This window comes from Ambystoma mexicanum, chromosome 5p, assembly GCF_040938575.1.
Source record: "Ambystoma mexicanum isolate Mex_15411 chromosome 5p, UKY_AmexF1_1, whole genome shotgun sequence".
Classification (NCBI taxonomy): Eukaryota; Metazoa; Chordata; class Amphibia; order Caudata; family Ambystomatidae; genus Ambystoma; species Ambystoma mexicanum.
In genome coordinates, this window is record NC_090930.1 from 753,402,165 (window position 1) to 753,425,403 (window position 23,239).

General features: G+C 48.1%; 1 protein-coding gene across 1 annotated transcript in view; it reads left to right on the forward strand.

Moving 5' to 3' along the window:
- GLB1 (galactosidase beta 1) overlaps positions 1-23,239 on the forward strand; it is a 622,172-nt gene that overhangs the window by 524,135 nt on the left and 74,798 nt on the right. Inside the window, exon 14 of the mRNA XM_069613134.1 lies at positions 6,370-6,501. Within this exon, the coding sequence (XP_069469235.1) occupies positions 6,370-6,501 (132 nt within the window). The remainder of the gene's footprint in view (positions 1-6,369; positions 6,502-23,239) is intronic.

Here is a 23,239-nt window from a genome sequence, read left to right on the forward strand (position 1 = left end):
CCTCGGGAGAAGGGACGCAATCCCATGAATCCTCACACACTCCTTTGGCACTCTGGCTGTTTATGCTTGGGGTTTGAACTGTTCATAATCCAGGGAAAAAGGTCAATTTTAACTATGGGGCATGGGTCACATGTCAGGTTATTAGCAAAGCTTACAGGGTTTTATATTGTATTATTCTGGGTGTCAGTATGTGTAACCTTCGACCTTGTTTGAGCATAGCATTCTGAATTAGATCTCTTTTGAGGGATACATCAGATTTTCTGATCTTGCCACTAAAGACTCATGGAGCTGAAAATGGGAGGGAGAAAAAAAATCGATTCCTGTTGTACTGGAAGACCTGCAGTTTATTTTGGATCCTATATTTCCTGTGATCGAAGTGCTACATTGCACTATACAATATGTTACTTTTTTGGAATCAAACATATTAGGAGGTATTTTACATAGGTTATTCACCATACCTTAGAATAGGATATGGACGTTAAGCTACCAGGTAACACTTTTCACAAGAAGACAGATGGTTAGAATAGTCTAGAAAGATTATAAAATAAGCAACAGAAAAGTGAGTCACTTTTTCAGAAAAATCATTACATGCATGGTATTCATTGGCGGCAGCAACGTTTGTAAAGATCCCATAATCAATACATTAAATGGGAATGAACGACCACACAAATGTCACTGGCTGCATGAAGAAATCTACCCGTTTCGTCGTCGCTGGGCTTCTCTGCTCGATGAGCTACCGCCTGGTGTGACCACCCTTCTGGTGTGAATTCTTTAATTTGCAGTCTTGCAAAGTAAGTAAATACGAGTCGACTAACTCTGCTTCCCTTATTTGCATGCTGTTTCATCGAGGTTTTTGCAAATGTGGGTAGCTAATACATTGTTCCAGTTTTTGCAGTAGACAAAGACCCAAAACTTACAGATTTTAAACCAGAAGTGCTTCCAACCTGCAATTATACCCTCTGGAGGTTCGACCATTTCAAAGGGCACACAAGCATCCCACAAGGGGCTACGAAACAACGTTCAGGGAATCACGCCTGCAGGTTCTTTTTGTGTTAAGAGTTTGCACATACACTGGTCAACCATGAAGCTGTGGATGTCACCAAAAGTATTCAGAGCTGTAACTCGGACTCCCCTTGACAGTGCAGAAGTAGTTGAGTGACTTCTTGTCACCTCTATATTCTGTGACACTGACACCCTGCATCGGGGCACGTTCCGAGATGCTGCACACTCTTACACCCCCTTATGTCCACATTCCATTCGCACTCACTTCCCCCATTGGAGCCCCACCTCCCCCCCAATACCCAAATGAGAGGCAGGACTAGTTGGCTGAATGGAATGAAATTGCCACAGCAAACTTTATTAAAATACATAGTCAGGAGTTATCTTACAGGTGTTCTGTTTTGCCGCTACCCTCAGGGTTCTGCGCTCAGAGTAGCATCCTAACCCCCCAAACCCCTTAAGGTCCTTGCACACCCATTGAGGGCCCCGCCCCCCGCCCCCCTATCCATCCCTCTCTACCCCAGGCCAACTTTACTTTACAATTTTTCTTTTTCTTTTTTCACTTTAATCGTTCATTTTCACATTCGCATTTGATTTTTCACTTGTCATTTTTGCTTCATTTTACTTTAATTTCTTCCATTCAACTTATCACTTTGCCCCCTTTAATTATTCCTTTATTTCCCCTACATTACACTTATTTACCCCCTTGACCATTCCCTTTGATAATCTCGATTTTCCCTTACAATTTTCCTGATCCCCATTGCGTTCCTCCCTTAACCTATCGTGACCCTCCCTTTCCTCCAACCCTGTGCTGTCCGAACTTCCTCCGCCTTAAACTGAACCCCTCGTCCCTCTCAAGCCTCGCATTGCTGAGCTCCTTCCCTTTTCACCATAGTTATCTGCCGAGGCCCACCCGGTTAGCTACCCCTCCCCCCCCACACCCCGTGGTCCCATAGACATTCCCTTCTCCATTTACATCCCCTTACCCAGTTCCTAAAAGGTCCTCTCCTAATCTTCCCAACCCTGCTCCTCTTGTGCCCACTTCCCACAGCATTCCAAGGTCCCCATCCTAGGCATACCCAATTGTCTCCCTTAGCTGACCCTTCGACTCCCCAATTCCTTCCTATCCCTGCCCTAACCGTCCTTCTCAGGTTCCCTTCCCCATTCCCTCCCTACCCCCAATCTTTGTTTCCTCATTACTTCCCACAGCCCCGTTTCCCCGAACTCCCTTCTTTCCTCCTCCTCCCCTTGTTTGGATTCGTTGTTTTCTCTCCTTCTCCTTCGTTACACACCCTCTATTCCCCCCACCCACGTTTGGGGTTGGAAGGTCTTCCAAGCTCCCTTGCCCTCCCCTTTCACATGGGCTCTCCCCTGAGTCTAATACTCCTGGGTGATGTTCTTTCTAAGCTGATGGCAGTGCAGTCCCCTTGTAGTATCAGCCAGTACTTTATGAAGGGAAACACCCTGTAACATCCGCTGGGCATGTCTGAAAGAAAAAACATATCATCATAGCCAAAACAAAATGAAAGGGCCGGTGGGAGGGCGTCACAAACCAGGAACAGGAGATAAAGAGGCTGCCCCTACATGCCAGCGCCCTTTATATAGGGGTGCTCCCAGGCTTTGGTTCAACCCCATGTCACCCCCTGATGACGCCCCACTCCCCCCCCCAAAAAAACTCCTGTGGGTGGTGACTTGCGAGGCCCTGCCCTCTCCCCCAAACCCACCGTTTCCTAGGCCGTGCCAAGTGGGGGCATCAGCACTAAGGGTGGCCCCCGCCAAGGACCATTTTGTGAAATGGTGCGGGAGCCCCGGATAGCACTGACACCCTGCATCTGGGGTACGTCCTGAGATACTGCACACTCTTACACCCCTTTATGTCCACATTGCATTTGCACTCACTTCCCCAATTGGAGCCCCTCTCCCACCCCCAATACCCAAATGAGAGGCAGGACCAGTTGGCTGAGTGGAGTGAAATTGCCACAGCAAACTTTATTAAAATACATAGGGCCTCATTACGAGTCCGGCGGTAACCGAGCCGGAAAAACCGGCAGGTTACCGCCAGACCCGTATTACCATTCCGACTCCGTGATTCCCGGAATCACTGGGGCATTCCGACCCCAGTGACCTGGGAATTCCAGAGGTTGAATTGTGTAAGTCCCCATTCCCATGGAGCCCCATAGAACTCCATGGGGATGGGGACAATGGAATCACTGGTTCCATCTATGACAGAGCCAGCGTTTCCATGTCCGCCTGCAGGCGGGTGGTGTTAAACTTGCCAGGTCAGACCTGGCGGGAATGACACCTTCCGCCTGCAGGACTCTCAATCAGCCGGTCTGGAAAGAACGGTGGCAGCGGTTTTACCACCACCGCTCTCTCCGGACTGGCAGGATCGTAATGAGGCCCATAGTCGGGAGTTATTTTACAGGTGTTCCGTTTCGCTGCTACACTCTGGATTCTGCGCTTAGAGTAGAATCCTAACCCCTCTTCCCCCTTAAGGTCCTTGCGGACCATTCGAGGGCCCCGTCCCTCCCTATCTATCCCTCTCTACCCCATGTTAACTTTTCTTTACAATATTTCTTTTTCTTTTTTCATAATCGTTCATTTTCACATTCCCATTTGTTTTTTCACTTGTCCCAATACACATTCCTTGTTGCGAGTGTCTGGAGGGAGAATGGCCTGAATGCACTGTGAGCCTGATTGGATGCCTGCCTGCATGAATGCCCTTCTGAGTGATTGGTTGCCTGAGTGTGACCCAGCAGAGTGCATGAGACCAAACTGTAAATCTGGGGACCTCTCACTGAAGGAAATTGTTCAAAAGCTGAAGTCGAAACTGATGCTTAATCTCGAAGCCGAGCCCGAAGAAGAAGGTTGACTGCTGTTACCTTCGATGCAATCTGAAAGCTGCTGTGTCGCTGAGAAACGGATCCAAGAGAGGACCGGGCTAGGAGACCTCTTCCCGAGCTACGAGGGACCATCGTGCACTGCTAACCTTCGCCGAAGCGCCCTGGAAGTCAGCCTTGGAAAGACTGTCGACCGGAGACGGGGACTGCCGAGGAATCTGAAGAGAAGCACCCGGACAGCCGTCCACCGTCGTGGACCAGGGTTCACAGCTTTGCTATAGCCGCTGGAGGCCCGTCAAAGCCGTGTTGACGAGAAGCGGGGACAGCTTGACGCTGTGCCACTGATGACCGGAGCAGTAACGCTCCATTGATTAAGACACTTTGAATTCAAGGACGCTCTAGCCAGCAGCGCTGACCGCTTTGCCCCGCTGGAGAAAGTAGAGGCCGCCAACGTGCCGAGGAGCATCCGCCGGTGGGTTTCCTGCCACCCGAAGACCACAAAGACACTGACGACCCGACGCCCTCGCTGGGCTAAAGTTCTTCATCGACGCTCTGCAGCAACAAACTATCATCGTCGAGGTGCACCACATGCCTCATCTTCGCAGGACATCCACGACCGATCGTTGACAAGCACCACCAGGACTGAAGCTGCCACCTCCATGCCATCGTTCAACGCTTTTCTTCGAGGGACCTCAACGATCCGTGGCTCCGGCCTTAAAGGGAGTCACTCAAGAAGGATCCATCAACGACCCGAGGCCGAACTCTGCTAAACCAGGTACATTGGGGTGGTAGAACTGTTACAGAAGGAAATAAGACTCTTTTATAAGCAATATATGGACTGGGCTTGTTAGATCACTTATTTTACAGGTTGCTCAGGTGGGGGGATCCTCATAGAGAACTGTGTCTTGGGTAGGGGCCAGTATTCTGCCTATTGTCTAACCAACTTGTTTTCCTCCTAAGTCTGTTGTTGGTTCACTTTATTAATTGATGTGTATGCCATTTTGAAACTGTCTACAGTTGATGCATTGTAGTGGAATCTAAGAAGTAATTGTGGTGCTACATTGAGACTGTGTATATTTACAATTTTTAGTATTGTCTAAGCACAAAGTGTGTTATTGTATGTGTACATGACCAAAGCCTTATTTATATAAAGAACTGTGTTTTCACTAACATAGTGTGTGGACATTCCTTTGTGGGTGCTGGGGGACTGCACTGTACGTAAGAACCAGCCTGCATCACCTGAGAGCTTAAACCTTGATTGCTCGTCCAACGTCACCAAAATAGAGAATCTTGGTTGGGGTGCTCTGTGCCTCTACTCTGCCATATAGAGAGCAGGAGTACAGATAACCCCCTCCAGTCTTTACAACCACATCTGAGGCTAAATTAATTGTGGCATCATAGCCCTGCCTGTAAGCTAAAAGTATGGCGTTAAATCATGGCTTGATGCAAAGCTAACTTTGGAGTTAGAGCTTCATATGTAAGCCACAACTATCAATTATGATTAATCCAATGTAATTGTGGCAATATAACATCATTTGAAAGTATGATCAAAAATGTACTATGGCATTAAAAGTGCTACCCATATGGTGCTAAAGTGGTACATATGAACCAAATTTAAATATGGTGCTTATGTGCCACTTATTAACCGAAAACCCTATTGTGGCACCTATGAGCGAAACATAATCATGGTGTTCTATCGTCATCTGTGTGCCAAAAAGCAAACATCCTAATGCCGCCTGATCTTTTTTCTGCCTGCATCATGCCATCCCTCTCTTCACGCTCTTTACCAACATTTCATTTTCACTAGAAGCTGGAACTAATAATGGCACTTAATATTTCTTCGGGGGATGTTTTCAGGACTTGTGCATTATTAGTTTGTCATTAATTTACACAACATCACATAGTGGTGGATTGTTTGCCTCAATCATGCACACTAGTTATCTGAATATACCAAGCAACTTATTGAATTATAAATTGAAAGAGAGAATTATATGGCTGGAACACCTTCCTTTTTCAAATGTTAAACCTAATGTGGCCATAATTGCCTCTGCTTGTCCATTATGGTGAAAGAATGACCACTGGCAGAAATGATAAAGCACGGGCGCAGAGATCTAGGATTGTGTAATGTATCAGTTTTTTTCTGTTCAAGCCAGTCTTTAATGGGAAATGACTTGAAGTAGTTGATAACTTGGTTGCCGACATCTGGTATGGACAAGGAGTCATGCAACAATGATGTCGATTGGAATGTAGCAGATGGTTTAAGATGCGGCAATAGCCTAATAAGACCTTCCTTTGAAGACTTGATTGGTCCTTGACGTACTGGAGGTGGACATGGAATAGTAAGGTTTATAGAATTATCCAATGACCATGCTTCAAGGCCATAAAAACAGACCTCTTTAAAAGTCTGACGATCCTGAACGATTGGTAGTTGATATTGTCATCTTATTAAATGTTCCATTGAAATGTACACTTTAGAATTTTGCCAGTGTCATTGTAGCAAAAAATATTTGTATTCCGTCGTCTCCTCTAGGTTCCTCAAGGTGTGCTTGAAAGAAACAAGTACTTTACTATCAATATTACCGGAAAAGCAGGGGACAAAGTTGATCTTTTGGTGGAAAGCATGGGCAGGGTCAACTTTGGGCGTTATAACAATGACTTCAAGGTAAGCTAAACTGCAAAGTTCCTGAAAAGCAGCAGTACAGGTAAGACCGACTGCTCCATGTTTAAAGAGCACAAAAATAACCACTGATAATCAAATGCACAAATGATGATGCGCATATGACAACATTTTGCCTGAATTAAATATTGCTTAAAATATCCTTCCTATATTCTGTACAGTTAATTTTAATAATGAGAATAGATTTGACAAAATAGTATGCAGATAAAATGTACTATTTATTTGTATTTATTTTGTTGTGGGGATGTCATGTCTGACATAAACGCTGAGGATACATAATAGTGGAGGCAGTTTCTCGGTAGGGTTGTTTTGCAAGATACATTGGTTGCGAGATAGTGTTAACCGGGTGTTGAGGGTAATTCAATAGAACATGTGGATCACAGAGTAGAAGCAGAGTACAGAGAGCTACAGTCACCAAGTTACTGTGGGATAGACAATGGATATATTTGAAGCTGGAATGATGTTTGAGTTGAGTGGTGGTGGTGCATTGAGGTGGAAGTGGTTCTGGGTAGATTGTAGAGGATGCATGTGGCAAGTTTAAGAACTTTGTAGAGGGGAGTGAAGAAGTAGTGGCTAAGTCCCAGGTGTAGGCTCGAGCTATAGTCCAGTTTATGGAGTACCAGCATAAAGAGCAGAGTTTTAGCTGAGTGATGAATTGAGGTGTTGGATAATCTTTCTTGATATGGCTTCTGTGGCAGTGGGTGTGATGAATTGATAGTTTGTCTGCTATCAAAGTGGACCCTAAGGTTTCAAGCCATGTCTGAAGTAGTGTGGCGGTTGGGAAGGAAGATGATGAGAGAGTGGGATTGGCAAAAGAGGACTTCCATCTTGGAGGAGTTTAGCGTCATGTAGTCTGGGGCCACCCATTGATGGAAGGCAGAAAGGTAGCTGGTGATGCATTCAGATGTTGGGGGTGAAGCAGGCAAAGTAAAGCAAGATTAGGGGTATGCTCAGCCAAGGGTTGCTAGTGAAAGATAGAGGGATGAAACAAGCTTGAACAGAGAGTTAATGGGGTGAGAAGGGATGGGCTAAGGGCCGATACCTAAAGGATGCCCTTGATGTGCAATGTGGGAGCTGTAAAACCACTTTGAGATCTAAAAGGAGTGAGCAGATTAGTAGGATACCATCTCAAGTACGGGGAGTGAATATATTCCCAATGAATCCTCAAATGAGAGCTTGCCATCTTCTTCCATTGCAGGGTTCAGTTCTCTCTGCACCGTCATTAATGGGGGGGTAGGATCAACTGACAACTTGAAGCAAAGTTCTCGATTTTCTTTATTAATTAGATATGCTAAGGAATTGTGTACAAATGAAACTGCTGTGAGAAATCAAAGTCACACTAAGAGCTTCTCCAAGAGCCGTAGTCAGTTAGCGTTTCTTCTCTCCCCTTGTGTCTTCCAAGTGGCAGTAATTAAAGGCACTGTTTTTGTTGTTTAGGGTCCCCAGCACATTTCTCTTTTGGATGGATGCTTGGCTTTCATTCAAAAGCTGTTAGAATGTACATTTCTTGAGTTGGAACCAGCACTACCCTTGTACATGTCCTCTAGGTTTTGATCAAAGATTGCGGTTGGCACTGTGTTATGACCGCAAATGAAATATTACAGAAAACACAGTGGACACTTCCCTATTATGAAGCTCGTTCTGCGAGTGGGGTAAATGGGGAGCTTTCCACACTTTCCACTGGTTCCTGAAAGGTGGAAACAGAGCCGGGGAGAAAGTCTGGGAAACCAAACACTTCTGCAGAATAAAACACAATAGGTGGTCAGGAAGCTGTTCTATTGGAAGCTGTTTGTAGTGGTAAGTGCTGAGACACGACCAAAGAGTTTCCAGGAATGAAGGCAGCAATAGTTTTCAACTATGTATGAAACAAGAATAATTATTAAAGCAGACGGGGCACAAGAGGTAAGAATGCTTCTCTTAGAGAACCTGGGCAGGCTGTAGATGGTAAAGGATTTATTTACATGTAAACTTCAATGGAGGAACGAGATGCAGTTCAGATTAGAATATATAGGACTGTCAGCAAGAATAATGTTGTGTATCTCGCTAAACACGGCACGGACTAGGGAGTCCTAATCAAAGCACATTGTCATGGAAAAGTGATAAAAATGTCGGCTTGTGTGAGCCGGGAGGGATAGCAAGGCTACTGGAGGCAAAGAATATTGTTCAGTGGAAAGCCGCACAGAAGTTCAGAGGGAGTGTGAGATACAGGCTCGCGGAGCCGCAAGGTTCACAGTAAGACTGTAGGCAATGGATTATAGTATGCGCGGAGCCGCACCGGAGGTCAGGAGTGCAAGGCTTCCTGTTATGATAATGTAAAAAGGAACAGTCGTGCAGATTTCCCAAATGAAATGGGAAAAGTGTTACGTGGTGGTAGTGGGCGAGGCGAGCTTGCAGTCTTTGTGCACGGGTTGCGCTGAAGGCCACGGTGCATAATCCAGACGTCCCTTGGCGGCACACGGTGAAAGGAGGATAAAGAGAACAAAACAAGGCTAGAAAGTAATGGCGAGGCTGGATGGGAGAATGATGTATGATATGATATGATATGATATGATTGGTTATTTATAATGCGCTTAATACCCAGAGGTTTCTAAGTGTAGACCTGGGGATCGAACCTGTTTTGCTCCATGTAGTCTTGCTTCCAAGGCGAGCACGTTGCCCCTGAGCTATCATCCTGAACCAGAAAGGATGTAAACCAAGAAATACCAGGAAAGCTAGAGAGTAGAAATACTTACAGTAGTTCTAGGGTCGAGATTGAAGCAACGCACCAGGCTGATTGTGTTGATTTTGTAAATAGATATGCAGAGCGATTGTGAACCAAACCAAGATTTGCTAGTGGCCATTTTAAGAAAAACTTGACAGCAGTATGAGATCAACTTCTGAGGAGCACTTGGGCGCCGTGTTGGATGAATAATAAAGGGATCTCACACTCATGTTTTTCCACCTGCTCCATAAGGACCATGAGGAATAATGATTCATGACAGTAGGCCCCCCATCCTGCAGGGGCATGGACAAACAAGGCTGATTCCCAGGTGCGATCTGAAGGGGATATCCCTTCCATTCGATGAGGTATTGGAGACGTCCTCGATAATAATGGGAATCGCATATTCCGGCAACCTCCAATTCGGGACCCAAGCTGGTGTCCACCGGAGCTGGAGGTCTTTTGTCCGTTCTTAGGAAACTGTCCTGTAAATGGAGTTTTAATTGGGAGATGTGGAACACTGAATGTATGTGAGACCATATTTTGGGGAGTTGTAACCGATAAGCCACAGGACCAATACGATAAAAGTCACAAAATATTGTGGCGACAATTTGGATGTTACCAGATGTCCATGAAGGAATTGTGCAAATAACCATACTTTATCTTCTATCTGCAGCTTGGGTTCCTTTGTCCTTTTGTGGTCTGCATTTTTCTGTTGTTGCATTCTTGAGGCAGTGAGTGCCAAGAGTGCTTTTTTGTGTCTCTCTTGTATGTCTTCCATCAAAACCTCAACGGCTGGATAAGTAGTGGAGGATGGTGTTTGAGATGGTACACTGAAATTATGGTAGCCAAAGGTTCATAAGAAGGGGCTATTGTTAATGGTAGAGTGGTGACATTTGTTGTAGGCAAATTCTGCAAGGGGGAGCTGATTACTGCAGTTATCCTGTAAAGCAGAAATAAAACAATGGAAGTAGTGTTCGGGGGTCTAGTTTAATCTCTGTCTGCCCATTAGACTGCGGATGATACCCTGACCTTGGGGCACATTGAATTCCTAGAGTCTTACATACAAGAGTCCAATATCTGGAGGTATATTGTGGTCCTCTGTCAGAAACAATAGCATCGGGAAGCCCATGCGATGAAAATATAGATTTAAAAAATTGACTTGCCATCTGTGCTGCAGAGGTTGCTTGGGCATAAACACAAAATGGGCTAGCTTGGTGAATTAATCCACAGTCACCATTATGGTGGTGTGGCAGTTAGAAGGGGGAGTTCCATTATAAAGTCAGTGGAGATTTGTTGCCAAGGTCTGATCAGAAGATCTGGTTGTACCAATAACCCAAACGGATGATGGCAGGGAGTTTTTGTTTGTAGACAAATGGTACATGAATCCACATAATCCCTGACATTTTGTGACCAGCTTGACCACCAGAAATGATGGTGAAGGAATTCTAGTGTGGCCCGAATACCATGATGACCTGCAGATACTGTATCATGTGCCATTCTTAGTGCTTCCTTTCTAAAAGCTTTGGTTGGAATAAACGGCTGCCCAGCATTGAAGTAGAACCCGTTTTCCAAGGTCGGATCATGATCGTTTACTTGTTCTTGTAATGTATCTAGATTGACTTGTCTCCTTGCGAATTAGTGAGAGGAAATCGGTTATCAAAAAGATAAATATGGCTTCCAGGAAACATCTTCTCTGTTTGAAAGACAGAACTTTTCTCTGTTGGTTTACGGGATAAGGCATTAATCTATATATTGTTCTTACCTGGCACAAAGGTAAATGTTACTCTGTACAAGGAAAGGAAATGTGTACATCGGGCATGTTGGCTGTTTTGAGTCTGTTTGTTGGAAAACCCTCAGGTTATGGTGGTCCGTTCTGACCTTCCTCACATGTACAATATGTTCAGAAAGGGTTGTGGAGAATGGCAAGATATCGTCTATGTAAACTATCACTGAATGAAGCAATAAGTCTGTAAAAACATAGTCCATAAACCTCTGGAAAGATAGCCGGGGAATTGGAGAGGCCAAGGGGTATTAAGCAATATTTTGTATGTCCAAAGTGTGTTCTAAATGCCGTCTTGCACTCATCACCCTGCCGGATACAGATGAGATGGTAGGCGCCTCTCAAGTCCAACTTGGTAAATTAGTAGCTCCTCAAACTGCTTCCAGAATATCGGGAATAAGAGGCATGGGAGACTTATCAGTAATGGTGATTTTGTTTAGGCCCCGATAATCTATGCAAGTTGTAACTCAGTAGTATTCTTTTTGGGTATGTAAGGAAGGCATTGTATCAAACAGTAAGACAGACACAAGTGATCACAGGTCAATGGGGTTTATTGAACTTCAGTTGGGTTTGAAAAATGCATATCTAATCCTAAATCTGAAGATCGGAGCAAGCTATGACCATCAAATAATAATAACGCAGTCCTAGTCCAGTCTGTCAAAATAAAAGGGCCTATACTAATAAACCTATTGCCAATTCGGGGGCGTGGCTTGGCGGCCATGCGAGAGTGAGCAGACTCCGAGAGGCTCCCACCAGATCCGACCAAAGATCCTGAGAAAGGCGTATATTAGGACAAAAAAACCCCGAACAAACGCCAGGAAAAGGCGTCGGAAGACCCAAGGCACACACGGGAGAAGACCCGAGGAAAAACGGAGGCCAGAAGAGCGAAAACGAGAAGAGGGAGAGACGCGCGGCACCACCAACAAAATGGCGGGCGCGCAACGCTGAAAAAGAGACCCGCGTCTCAACACACGAAGAAGGCCGAAGGGAAGGAGTAGAACCGGGCGAGATAGCCGATCAACATCCAGCGCAGGCAGGACCGAAGTACCACCAGAGTGGCAGAAATCCGAGACGCCAACTGCGGAGATAGCCGCGCGACACCGACCCAGTGAAGGTGAAGACGGCGCGGCTCAAGAACAAGAACAGGAAGCGGCCCACGGACCGGGGCTGGAGAACAGCTTTCCCCAGCCGATGCGGAGACGAGCAGCAGCAGCGGAGGCCTAGCGGAACAACGAAAGAACCTGAGCGGTGAAGCAGCGGAAGCGAGGGGCGACCCATAGACCGAGCCTCAGAAGAGCGGAGGTGAGCGTCAACGGCGGAGAGCCAACGGAGCGACGTGGGACCCCGAGAGACGAGGCGGCGGAGACTGGGAGACGACCCGTGGACCGGACCAAGAGAGCCCTCCCCTGACGCGGAGGAGTGTAGAAGCAGCGGAGGCCCAGCAGAATAACCGGAGAACCCGGAAGGCGAGGCAGAACGGATCGAAAGCGGCCCACAGACCGAACCGAGGCAGATTCCCTCACGCCGAAGCGGAGGTGAGCAGCAGCAGAGCAACGAGGGATCCCACAACGAGAGGAAACGGAGAACGAAGAGCGATCCATAGGCCGGACCACAGAAGAGCCTCTCCTGGCCGACACGGAAGTGAGCAGCAACGACGGAGACCCAGCAGTGCAACGAGGGACCTCGAGAGGAGAGACAGCGGAGAACGAGAGGCGGCCCACGGACTAGACCCAGAAGAACCCTCCCCTGCCAACGCGGAGGTGCGTAGCAGCAGCGGAACCCGATAGGAGAAGCAGTGAAGAATACGAGGCGGCCCACAGACCGGATCGCTGAAGAAGAGCCCTTACCTGCCAGTCCGGAGCGGAACCGAGGGAGACAGCAGATCAACGCCCAGCCCAAGCAGGATCGGAGCATCACCCGACCGGCAGCGAGACAAGGCACCGACGGCAGCAACAGGAAGAGAAGCCCGAGACAGCACTACAGAAACAGCGCGACACCAAACTGGGAAGGAAGAAGGCGTCGAGACCCACGGACAGGAAGCGGCCCACAGATCGGACCGAAGAAGAGCCCTTCCCTGCCGACGCAGAGGTGACTAGCAGCAGCGAAGAGCCGGCAAAGCAGCGGGAGATCCCGAGAAGGGAGGTAACGCCGAGACACAGGAACCAGGCCCAGGGAACAAGAGACAGACCGCGGGGCAGGTCAGGAGAGCCGAGACCTAACAGAGACGACATAAGAGAAGAAGGTAGCCGCCGTCGTAACGAGGAGAGCAAAAGAATTACACATAGACCCGGACACCACCCCAACCAGCTGCCTCACAGATAACCAGCAAGCGGGGGAGAGAACGTAACAGTCACTACGAACCACAAATCCATCCAGCACAAACAGACCCCCCCCACACAGGCAGAAACTGGGGGATGAGCCGCCTCACGCAAGGCACAGACTCCAACCACCCAAAAGCGAGAGGGAAGAGAACACCGGAGAGAGACACGGCAAACGGACAACGAGGGTAAAGACACAGAGAGAAATCGCTTATTAAAAAGGCAACACACGCAGGAAAGAGTGGAAGCGAGTGTGAGAATTGAGCAAGGACCCACTGAAGCACAAACGAAACCTGACTGAACAGGGCCCAACTACAGGCCAAGAGCAGTGGGTACTAACATGCCAGACAAGCCTAAAAGCGGCAGAGGGAGACAAACAGTCATGGAGACATTCACCCGGAAGAACGACGACCAGCAGCCAGAGGCTGGGGAGAAAGACACGCCGGAGTCATACGCGACGCAAGGAGAGATCAGGCAAGTGGAAAGCAGCATACTGGAAGCCATAGGGGCGTTAAAGACGTCGATAGAAGGCAAGTTGGACGCAGTGATGGTAGATGTGGGACTCCTTAGACAAGATACGAGAAACCTGGCGGAAAGGATGACAACAGTGGAACAACAAGCACAGAGCAACTCAGTGGAAGTGTCCGCCTCGCGAACACAAATGTCGGAAGCACTGGAAAGAATTAATATACTAGAACGCAGAGCTGAAGACGCAGAAGGCAGGGCCCGGCGCAACAACGTACGAATAGTGGGGCTGCCACAGGGGGAGGAAGGAAGGGACCCCACGAACTACATAGAGAACCTCCTGATCCAAGAAGTGGGAGCAGAGACCCTATCCCAAGGCTTCGTGGTAGAAAGGGCACACCGGGCGCTGACTAGAAGACCGCGCCCAGGAGCACCACCAAGACCAATGATCGCAAAAATTATGAACTTTAAGGACAGGGAAAAAATCCTGACTTTCTCGAGAGAAGGAGGGAACATCACAAGGAACGGGGCCAGGATAACGATATATCCAGACTATACGGTACTTGTGCAAAAGCAGAGAGCCCAGTTCTGGCAGACCAAAGAGCGCCTTCGAGCGGCAGGGGTGAAATTCATGCTGCTGTATCCAGCCAAACTAAAAATACTGCATGACGGAAAAACACAGATCTTCGAGACAACGACCGACGCCCAGGAGTGGATGGACCAGCGTGGGATTCCACAGTCGGCAGAGAGGAACGAGCGAAACAGAAACCACCCCCGGCAAAATAGAGACTAGAACCGGGCACAACAAGTACACCCAACGCTACAGGAGCAAGAACAAGACGGTAGAGATGCCCTACCGGGAAGTAACGAAAAGGAGCAACCGACAGCCTCCAAGTTGAAAAGCCCACAGTAAAGAGACTTACAAAGGGAGCACAAGACTCGGGGAAGGGGAACCGCCAAGACCCACAGAGAAGCCCCAGTAAAAACAATGTTTATAGTGTCAGTTTCAAGACACTACGCCGCGACAGGCAAGGCCGAGGAGGAAAAAGCGGCACCTGGAAAGCGGTGGAGCCCGAGCAGAGGAGGGGAGGCTGGGCGTTTGTTGACGTTATTTGGGTTAACAGTTATAACAGTTGGGAAGTTAAGGCAAAGCCCGCAAAGAAAGGAGGAGAGCGGAAGAGGAACTAACAGTTGTCACACACAAAGAATCGGCAAGGAAAACAAATTCAGGGGACAGTACCCACAAACAAAAAGCTGGCGGAAAGCACGAGGCAAGACCGCCCACAACAAAGAGCGGCCAACAGAGAGAGAAACGACCCGAGAGAGAAAACGAACGGACGATTCAAAACTCAACAGCCAGAAGAAGGGACACAGATCCCCGGCAGGAATACACCGAGAGAATAAGACACTGAGCGAGCCCATGGGAAAGAACAGGCCGCAAGCACTAGCCCCCACAAGGACCGAGATGTCTTAAGAATTGTCACGTGGAATGTCAGGGGGATGAACGCATATGTCAAGAGGCTAAGGATTTATACCTGGTTGAACAAAACAAGGACCCACATTGCACTGTTGCAAGAGACGCACCTGACGGCGGAAAAACAGGCCAAAATAAAGGAAAAATGGGGAGGCCAGATGTATAGTGCAACATACTCCAACTACGCTAGAGGAGTCATAACCTGGGTCGCCCCGGGCGTCCCATTTCAGCTCATCAACCAAGAGAAAGACGCGGAAGGGAGAATCCTGGTAGTCCATGGGATGCTAGAAAATCGGGAGATATGCCTCGTGAACACCTATGCCCCTAACCACGACGCTACAGCCTTCTTCAGGACGCTCCCGCCCCGGCTGGCCCCGTACAGGAATGCAACGATGATTTGGGCAGGCGACCATAATTGCACACTGGACCCCCGGCTGGACAGGTCGGACAATAAGCACAAGAGAGCGGCGCCGCCAGCGAGAGCACTACAACAGATACTAGACCAGCTCGGGCTCGGGGACGTCTGGAGGAAGGTACATGGGGAAGAGAGGGGATGCACGCATTATAGTGCCCCACACAAGACATTCACACGGATAGACTACCTGTTTACGGGCAAGGAGACACTGGGGGAATTCACCGAGGCACACATACACGCGCGAACCCTATCTGACCACGCCCCCCAGACGATCACATGGGCGCACACACACAGGAGAGCCCCTATACCAACATGGAGATTGAGGGCAGAGGCATTATTGGACGCGGGCTTCCAGGAACACATCCAAAGCGTAATAGAAGATTATTTTGAACATAATGAGGGTAGTGTGGAAAGCACAGGAACGGTCTGGGAGGCCTTCAAGGTGGTAGTCAGAGGGGAGGCGATGGGGAAAATGGGAGGTCTCAGACGAGAAACCCTAGCACAACTAGATGAGTTAGAAAGGAGAATCGAGAAGGCTGAGAGACAAGCGGGGGAGAAGGGGGCGGAACAAGAGAACCTCACCACCCTGCGACAACAGTGCGTGGAGACCTGGGAAAGATTGGGACGGCTAGACTATGGGAAATATATACAGAAACTACATGCTGAGGGGGACAAGCCTAGCAGACTCCTGGCCTGGCTAACCAAGCAGGAGACTAAGCGGGAGCCAATTAATGAAATCCAGAACAGAAAGGGAGAGGTGATAAGATCCCAAGAGGGAATAAACGAGGTGTTCTCGCAGTTTTACGAGGACTTATACTCCAGGGTCCAGGAGGCAGAGGAGGGGGACCTGAAGGAAGCCCTCGCGGAAATTAGACTCCCACAATTGACGGAGGAGCAGGCCCAAATATTAGACGCCCCTCTCACTGTAGAGGAACTAACGGAGGTAATCGCCCAGCTCCCGACAGGGAAATCTCCGGGGCCAGATGGGCTCCCGGGGGAATTTTACAAACAATATAAAAATGACATAGTCCCGAGACTGCTAGAAACACTAGAAGAAGCATACGAGAAAGGAAGACTCCCGAGTAGTATGTCAGAATCTATAATAATCCCGATCCTTAAACCAGACAAGCCCCCCCTTGAATGCGGTTCCTACAGACCGATTTCCCTAATAAACCAGGACTCCAAGATCCTGACGGCGGCACTAGCCAACCGCTTGAAAAGAGTGCTACCCACCCTGATCCACACGGACCAGACAGGGTACGTGCCAGAACGGAACACGTCCTGGAACCTGCGCAGACTCCACTATGTTATAGAAAGGACAAACCAGGAGGGAGGGGAGTGTGCTGTAGCCTCACTGGATGCAATCAAAGCATTCGATTCGGTGGGATGGGACTGGCTCCTGGGAACGCTCACCCACTATGGGATTGGACAAGGGTTTACAAGATGGATAGAACTACTATACAAAGACCCGAGAGCGAGAGTCAAGACGGGTAGACAAGTTTCTAGGGAATGGGGCATAGAACGAGGCACAAAACAGGGATGCCCCCTGTCCCCAATGTTATATATCCTGGCCCTGGAGCCGTTCGCAGTATTCCTAAGAACGGATTACAAAGACACGGGCATAGAGATAGACGGGGAAACACACCAGATATCCATATACGCAGACGATATACTCCTTTACATACAGAACCCACGCACCCACCTGCAGGACTTACTAGAGGCGCTGCGCGCGTTTGGTAGGTTATCTGGAATAGTGGTCAACAGAGAAAAATCCTTGCTGTTTCCCCTGGCAGGCCTACGCGCAGTGCCGTCAGATCAATTACCGCCTCTGGGCATCACATGGGCCCCGAACACCTTCAAATACCTGGGAGTGGACATCTATCACGACACCATGGAAACACACGCAGGTAACACACAAGTAGCTTTAGACAAAATTGAAAAGGCTATGAAATTCTGGCAGACGCTACCGTTGGGCATGATAGGCCGGGCGGCACTACTAAAAATGACAGTCCTACCCCGACTCTTATATTACTTCACGAACATCCCATACAACATACCAAGGCCCTTCTTCAAGCGCCTACACACTATGGCGAGAACCTTCCTATGGGGAGGGGGGCGAAACAGGGTGGCACTAAGCACACTACAGAGAAGCTATGAGTGGGGTGGCATCAAACTCCCAGATTTTGAATATTACTATTTGGCAGCACAACTCCAATTTGTGGTGCGATGGCTGGGCGAGGAGACCTCAATAGATGCAATAATTATTGGGCCAACACTCCGGAGGTATTACCTGAGAGAATTATTATGGGTCAATGCCGCCCAAGCCAAAGACCTACCCAAAATAGCCCAACTAGGCCGAACACTATGGAAAAGAGCCTGGAAGACACAGGGCATACGAGACCCCTGCTCAAGACATATCCCACTGGCGGGGCTGGTGGACACCCGAGTGGCCAGCCTGACCACGTACAGGGCACAATGGGAAGACAAAGGTGTGGCCCAAATTGGGGACCTGTGGCGTGACGGACAGTGGGCTGAATTCCAGACCCTGATGGACGAACAAGATGTACACAGGGGCCAATTCATCCTGCACAATAGCCTAGTTCGGACAATAAAGAAGAGGTGGAGCACTATGCCAGAGCCTGAGGACACCGAAGGGGAACTAGAGGCATGGTACGATATATCCGAAGGAGGTCATACGGTGTCCAGACTCTATGAGCAAATACTGGGACACACCAACAAAAAGACACTAACAGCACGGATGAAGTGGGAAGAGGAACTGCAACAACCCTTCGAAGACGAGGAATGGAACAAAGTCCTCATGTACACAAAAAAGGTGTCCAGAAACGCCAGGTTCAGACAACTGCAGATATACATAGTACATAGAGCATATCTAACTCCCAAGAGAATGTCAAAGATTGGAGAAGGACAAACCCGGAGCTGCCCGCGGTGCGGAGACGAACAGGCCGACATGGTGCACATGTTCTGGTCGTGCCCGCAAATAGCAGACTTCTGGAACACGGTGAGAGAAAAGGCGTTGACAGCAGACATACGGATGCCAGCAAGAACGCCAGCAACATACCTATTGGGCCTGTTCCCAAGGGGGCACCGGCAGATGACACACGTGGCAAAAATGAAGGATTTAATGACAATACTAGCGAAACGCCGCATAGCGATGGCATGGAACAAGAGCGAAGGCCCCTCGAAGGAAGGATGGTGGGCCGACCTACAAAAATGGGCAATAGCAGAGACGGCAGTCTGGGCGAGAGCTACACAAAGGGGAGAGAGCGACAGCAGAGCCAGACTACAAGCATGGAACTCCCTGGTGCAAGACCTGTTTGGCAGCGGAGGCGAGGATGATACGACTGACAATAGCGATCCAGGCGACTCAGGAAACGAAGAAATTGAACCGCCCACGTCGGGAGGCACTACATAATTCAGAGGAAGAGAACTAACGGGAAGAAAGAGACGAGGTCGTGACCAGCGCGGACTCTGAACAGTGCAAATCCAACTGGGAAAGACCAGCAAACACATGCAAAGACAAGACCAAGGGAAACTCCCAGGGAAAGGAGGGAGGCCACCGGGAGACCGGCCCCTCCGCTACGAACTTGACAACGGCCGGCGCCGGCCCCGAGGCGGCAACGGACCACGAACATACTGCGGCAGCCTTTGAGGAGAGGGAGGGGGGGGAGGAAGGGGGAAAGGAAAATGGGAGGGTGACTTTTGTTTCTGTTTTGTCTGTTCTCTCCCATTCCTTTTATGTTGTAAAACCAATAAAAAGAAGTTAAAAAAAAAAACCTATTGCCAATTCTTACCACTAAATACAAATAGTGTGGGAAACAATGTTATGCAAAAGAAAAGTGTTCAAGAAACAATATGTCGGGTTATTCAAGCCGTTGACTTCCCTTCCCCAGGTTTTCAGCACAGGACAAGGCGGCACACTCAAGCTTAGCACACTCTATGGCTTCTCTACCATGAGGATGTAGTTCAAAACGTCAGCATCGGGCCTTATGTGCCAAAGTCGCTCTGCCATTTAAAGTCTCTTATTTCAGAGGGCCTGGTGCAACACGACAAACATTAAAGTTCCTTTCTTCTTAGGATATCACATATACAACTTCTGGGTGATTTACCGTTCACCCCGGGTCCTCCTCTGCCCGGCTCACACCAAATTTCTCTACTTCATCAAAATCAAAGACTTTCGACTGCGCAGGATTTTGCTTTACCCATTGCAGAACCACTTTGATTCACAATTACTTGCTATCTTCTTGATATAACCTTTTCCTCAGTTCACCTTTGCCACTTCTCAGCCAGATACCTTAAAGAGACCTTCGATTGAGCACCCACGCAGATCCGGACCACCATGCCCAAGGTATTTTCTTGCTTTTAAAGTTCAGTCACTCATCAGCAGTTCACCTTTACTTGCATCTCTTATCACACGCGTCTTAACAATGTTCGTTCCAACGCGCGCCATACAATGTTGCTGCTTGCAACCTTGGTTTAAACACAGACCGGTCTTGTATCGGTCTCCCCAACTCACCGGCTGTGTTGATTCACTGCTGCTGCTTTGTACTGGAGTTAAGGACGGTACCACAGCGACTGGCGCTTCTCCCTGCCTTGATTATTGACACGGGATGGCCCCGGGCATCTCCGACACACAATGCAGGATTCTTCAGTCTGGTTTCCTGGTCTTACGCTATCTATTTTCGAGGTCTCGGGAAAGTAATGGTTCATTGTCAAAGGTCAAGGGAACTTCATTCCTGTGTTGCCGTCTTTCCTTTCTCACTCAGCTGCCATCTCGAAAGTGCTGTTTCCTTGTGTGCTATGCCTCGCTCAGAGTGTGCGCTCATGCGCTGTCTTTTATTTATGTGGGGAAGCTTAATGGAAGTCAGGTGTGTGTGATGGTCAGTAATTTCCTGACCTCACCTGACCATTGTATTGGGACATGTCTGGTATACTGCTCGGGTGTTAGTCTGTTTTCTATCATAGCCGGCTGTCCGTGAGAAAGTGTCTGTGTTGTAAAAGAGGGGGAGGGGGATATAGTTCCTAAATATCCTACCAGGTAGGATGGGGTAAAGGTGTTACAGGGAAGGGGATACCATGTCTCACCATCCAGTTTTCCACTCCCCGAAGACGCCTCACACAGGTGATCCTCCCACACTGGTTCAACCCCAGGAACTGGATCCATAAGCGATGACTGTGTCCTAGCCACCTGGATCACAGATCCCCGGTGGATAGTGGGTGAGACAACTTCTGGTTTCTTATAGGTATGAAAAATAAAGATGCACCTGCAGGGGAATGTGATTCTGTAACCGGTCCATTCTGGAGATAACTGTCCAGGTACTCTTTGAGAGCCTCCTTTTCGGATTCAGTTAAGATATACATCCATCCGAAGGAAATGGGTTTCTCTGGCATCAAGTCTATAGTACAGTCATCCTGTCGGTGCAGCAGGAGTTCCTTAAATACCTTGTCCGAGAATATATCTTGAAATGGGAAATATTGACTTGGTAAAGGCACAACTATATAAACTGGAACTGGTCGCAAGGTCTTAGAAATGGCCATAGTGGGGGAATGAAGACGGACAGAACCTTGGGTGAAGCAGTGCTGTATGCAGTGCTTATACACGAAAAAGAGAACCCACTGTTCAGTTTATTAAAGGACTATGGCGGCGTAGCCACGGGAGACCTAGTATGATGGGGTAGTGGGCTGCTTTTATGAGATCAAAACACATCTCTTCCTGGTGAGAGGCTATTGTCATCAATAGGGGTTGTATTTGTTCTTTAACGGGGCCTGAAGAGAGAGAGGGGAGTCCCATCTATTCCTTCCACTGGAACCATGTTAGCTCTGTGACAGCAAGGTATGGAATGTTTCAGGCCCCATTCGTCATCTAGGAATAATCTGTCGGCCCCACAATCTATCAATACGGGTACGTTCTCTAGAATGAAATCCGATGGATGAAGAGCAACTCAAATCACCACCATTAAGGATGGATTGTGGGAACATAAAGCACCCTCCTGGATCGTTGTTCCCTTTACGACCGGAAAGGAGCGTTTCCTGAGCATCGGGGAGGAGCTATGGGACATTCCTTTGCAAGATAACATTTAGAGGTGCAATACATACATAACCCTTGGTTACGTCATCTTGTTGTTTCTTCAGTAGTTAAGGGACCTGATGGCCCTACATGAATAAGTTCCTCTTCTCTAACGGATTTAGGGGTAGATCTCGGAGTTTCCCAGTTTCCTGAGATTCCTCCCTTCCTTTTCACCACCTGCCTTACAAGAAGACAATAGTCCATTTGCATTACTAATGCTATCACCGTGGCAAGATTCCATGGACATGGCACTCTGGAGACTTCATCCTATAAATCCTCATTCACACCCCGAGGGAATAAGGTTATTAGGGTGTTGTTTGACCAGGCTGTATCGTGCGCCATCTGTTTATATTGAGTTATATACGTTAGGATGTATATATTGCCCTGTTTGAAATTAAGCAGGCATATGCACATAGATGGTGATCTCCTATCTTCCAAACATGGCCCTTAAACTATTCGAAAAACCCACATCAGAATCCAAAATGGGATTATTGGTCATCACCAGTGGAGTGTCCCAAGCCAAAGCACCTTCGATGAGGTTCGAAATCGATGTCCCTGGGCTGTTTGTATGCTTTATAAATTAAATAAATAAATAAATATGTCCCACATTTGCTCTGTTGTTGGGAAAGTAGGCAGGTTTGAAGGAGAATTGGACTACACCAGAAACTCCTTAAATTTATGGGGGATTGCCATCATATTTCCCTCCTGGGAAGGGTTCCTGGAGGTACTTCGAAGGGTGCCTGTGGATGGGTAACTATTTGTTTTCATACAGTATTCTCGGCTTTGAGATTTTGTATTTCTGCAGTCAAATTTTGCATACCATCCAGCAACTGCTGGATCTGCTGGTCCATTGTAAATAATAGGTGTTGCTTTCTGTGATGAACGCAAATGCAAAATTACAGAAAACGCAATGGACACTTAACTCTTATGAAGCACAGTCTGCAAGTCGGGTAAATGGGCAGCCTTCCACACTCTCCACCAGTCCCTGAAAGGTGGAAACATAGCCCGGGGAAAAGTCTGGGAAACCATCCTGGGGAATAACACCTAATAGGTGGTCAGGAAGCTTTTCCTTCTGAAGGTATTTGTAGGGGTAAGTGCTGAGATATGGCATTGTAGTTTCCAGGAACGCTGGCAGCACTAGTTTTCAACTTTGTATGAAACAAGAAAAATGAGTAAAGCAGACCGGGCACAAGAGGTAAGAATACAGCTCTTAGAGAACCTGGGCAGGCAGTAAATGGTAAAGGATTTAGTTATTTGCGTGTAAAGTTGAACAGAGAAACCAGGTGCAGTTCAGATTAGAATATATAGGACTGTCTGCAAGAATAACGTTGTGTAGCTCACTAAACACGGCTTGGACTAGGGAGTCCTAATCAAAGCACATTATCATGGCAAAGCAATAGAAATGCCGGCTTGTGCGAGCCATTAGGGATAGCAAGGCGACTGGATGCAAAGAATTTGGTAAGCGAGAAGCCGCGCGGAAGCTCA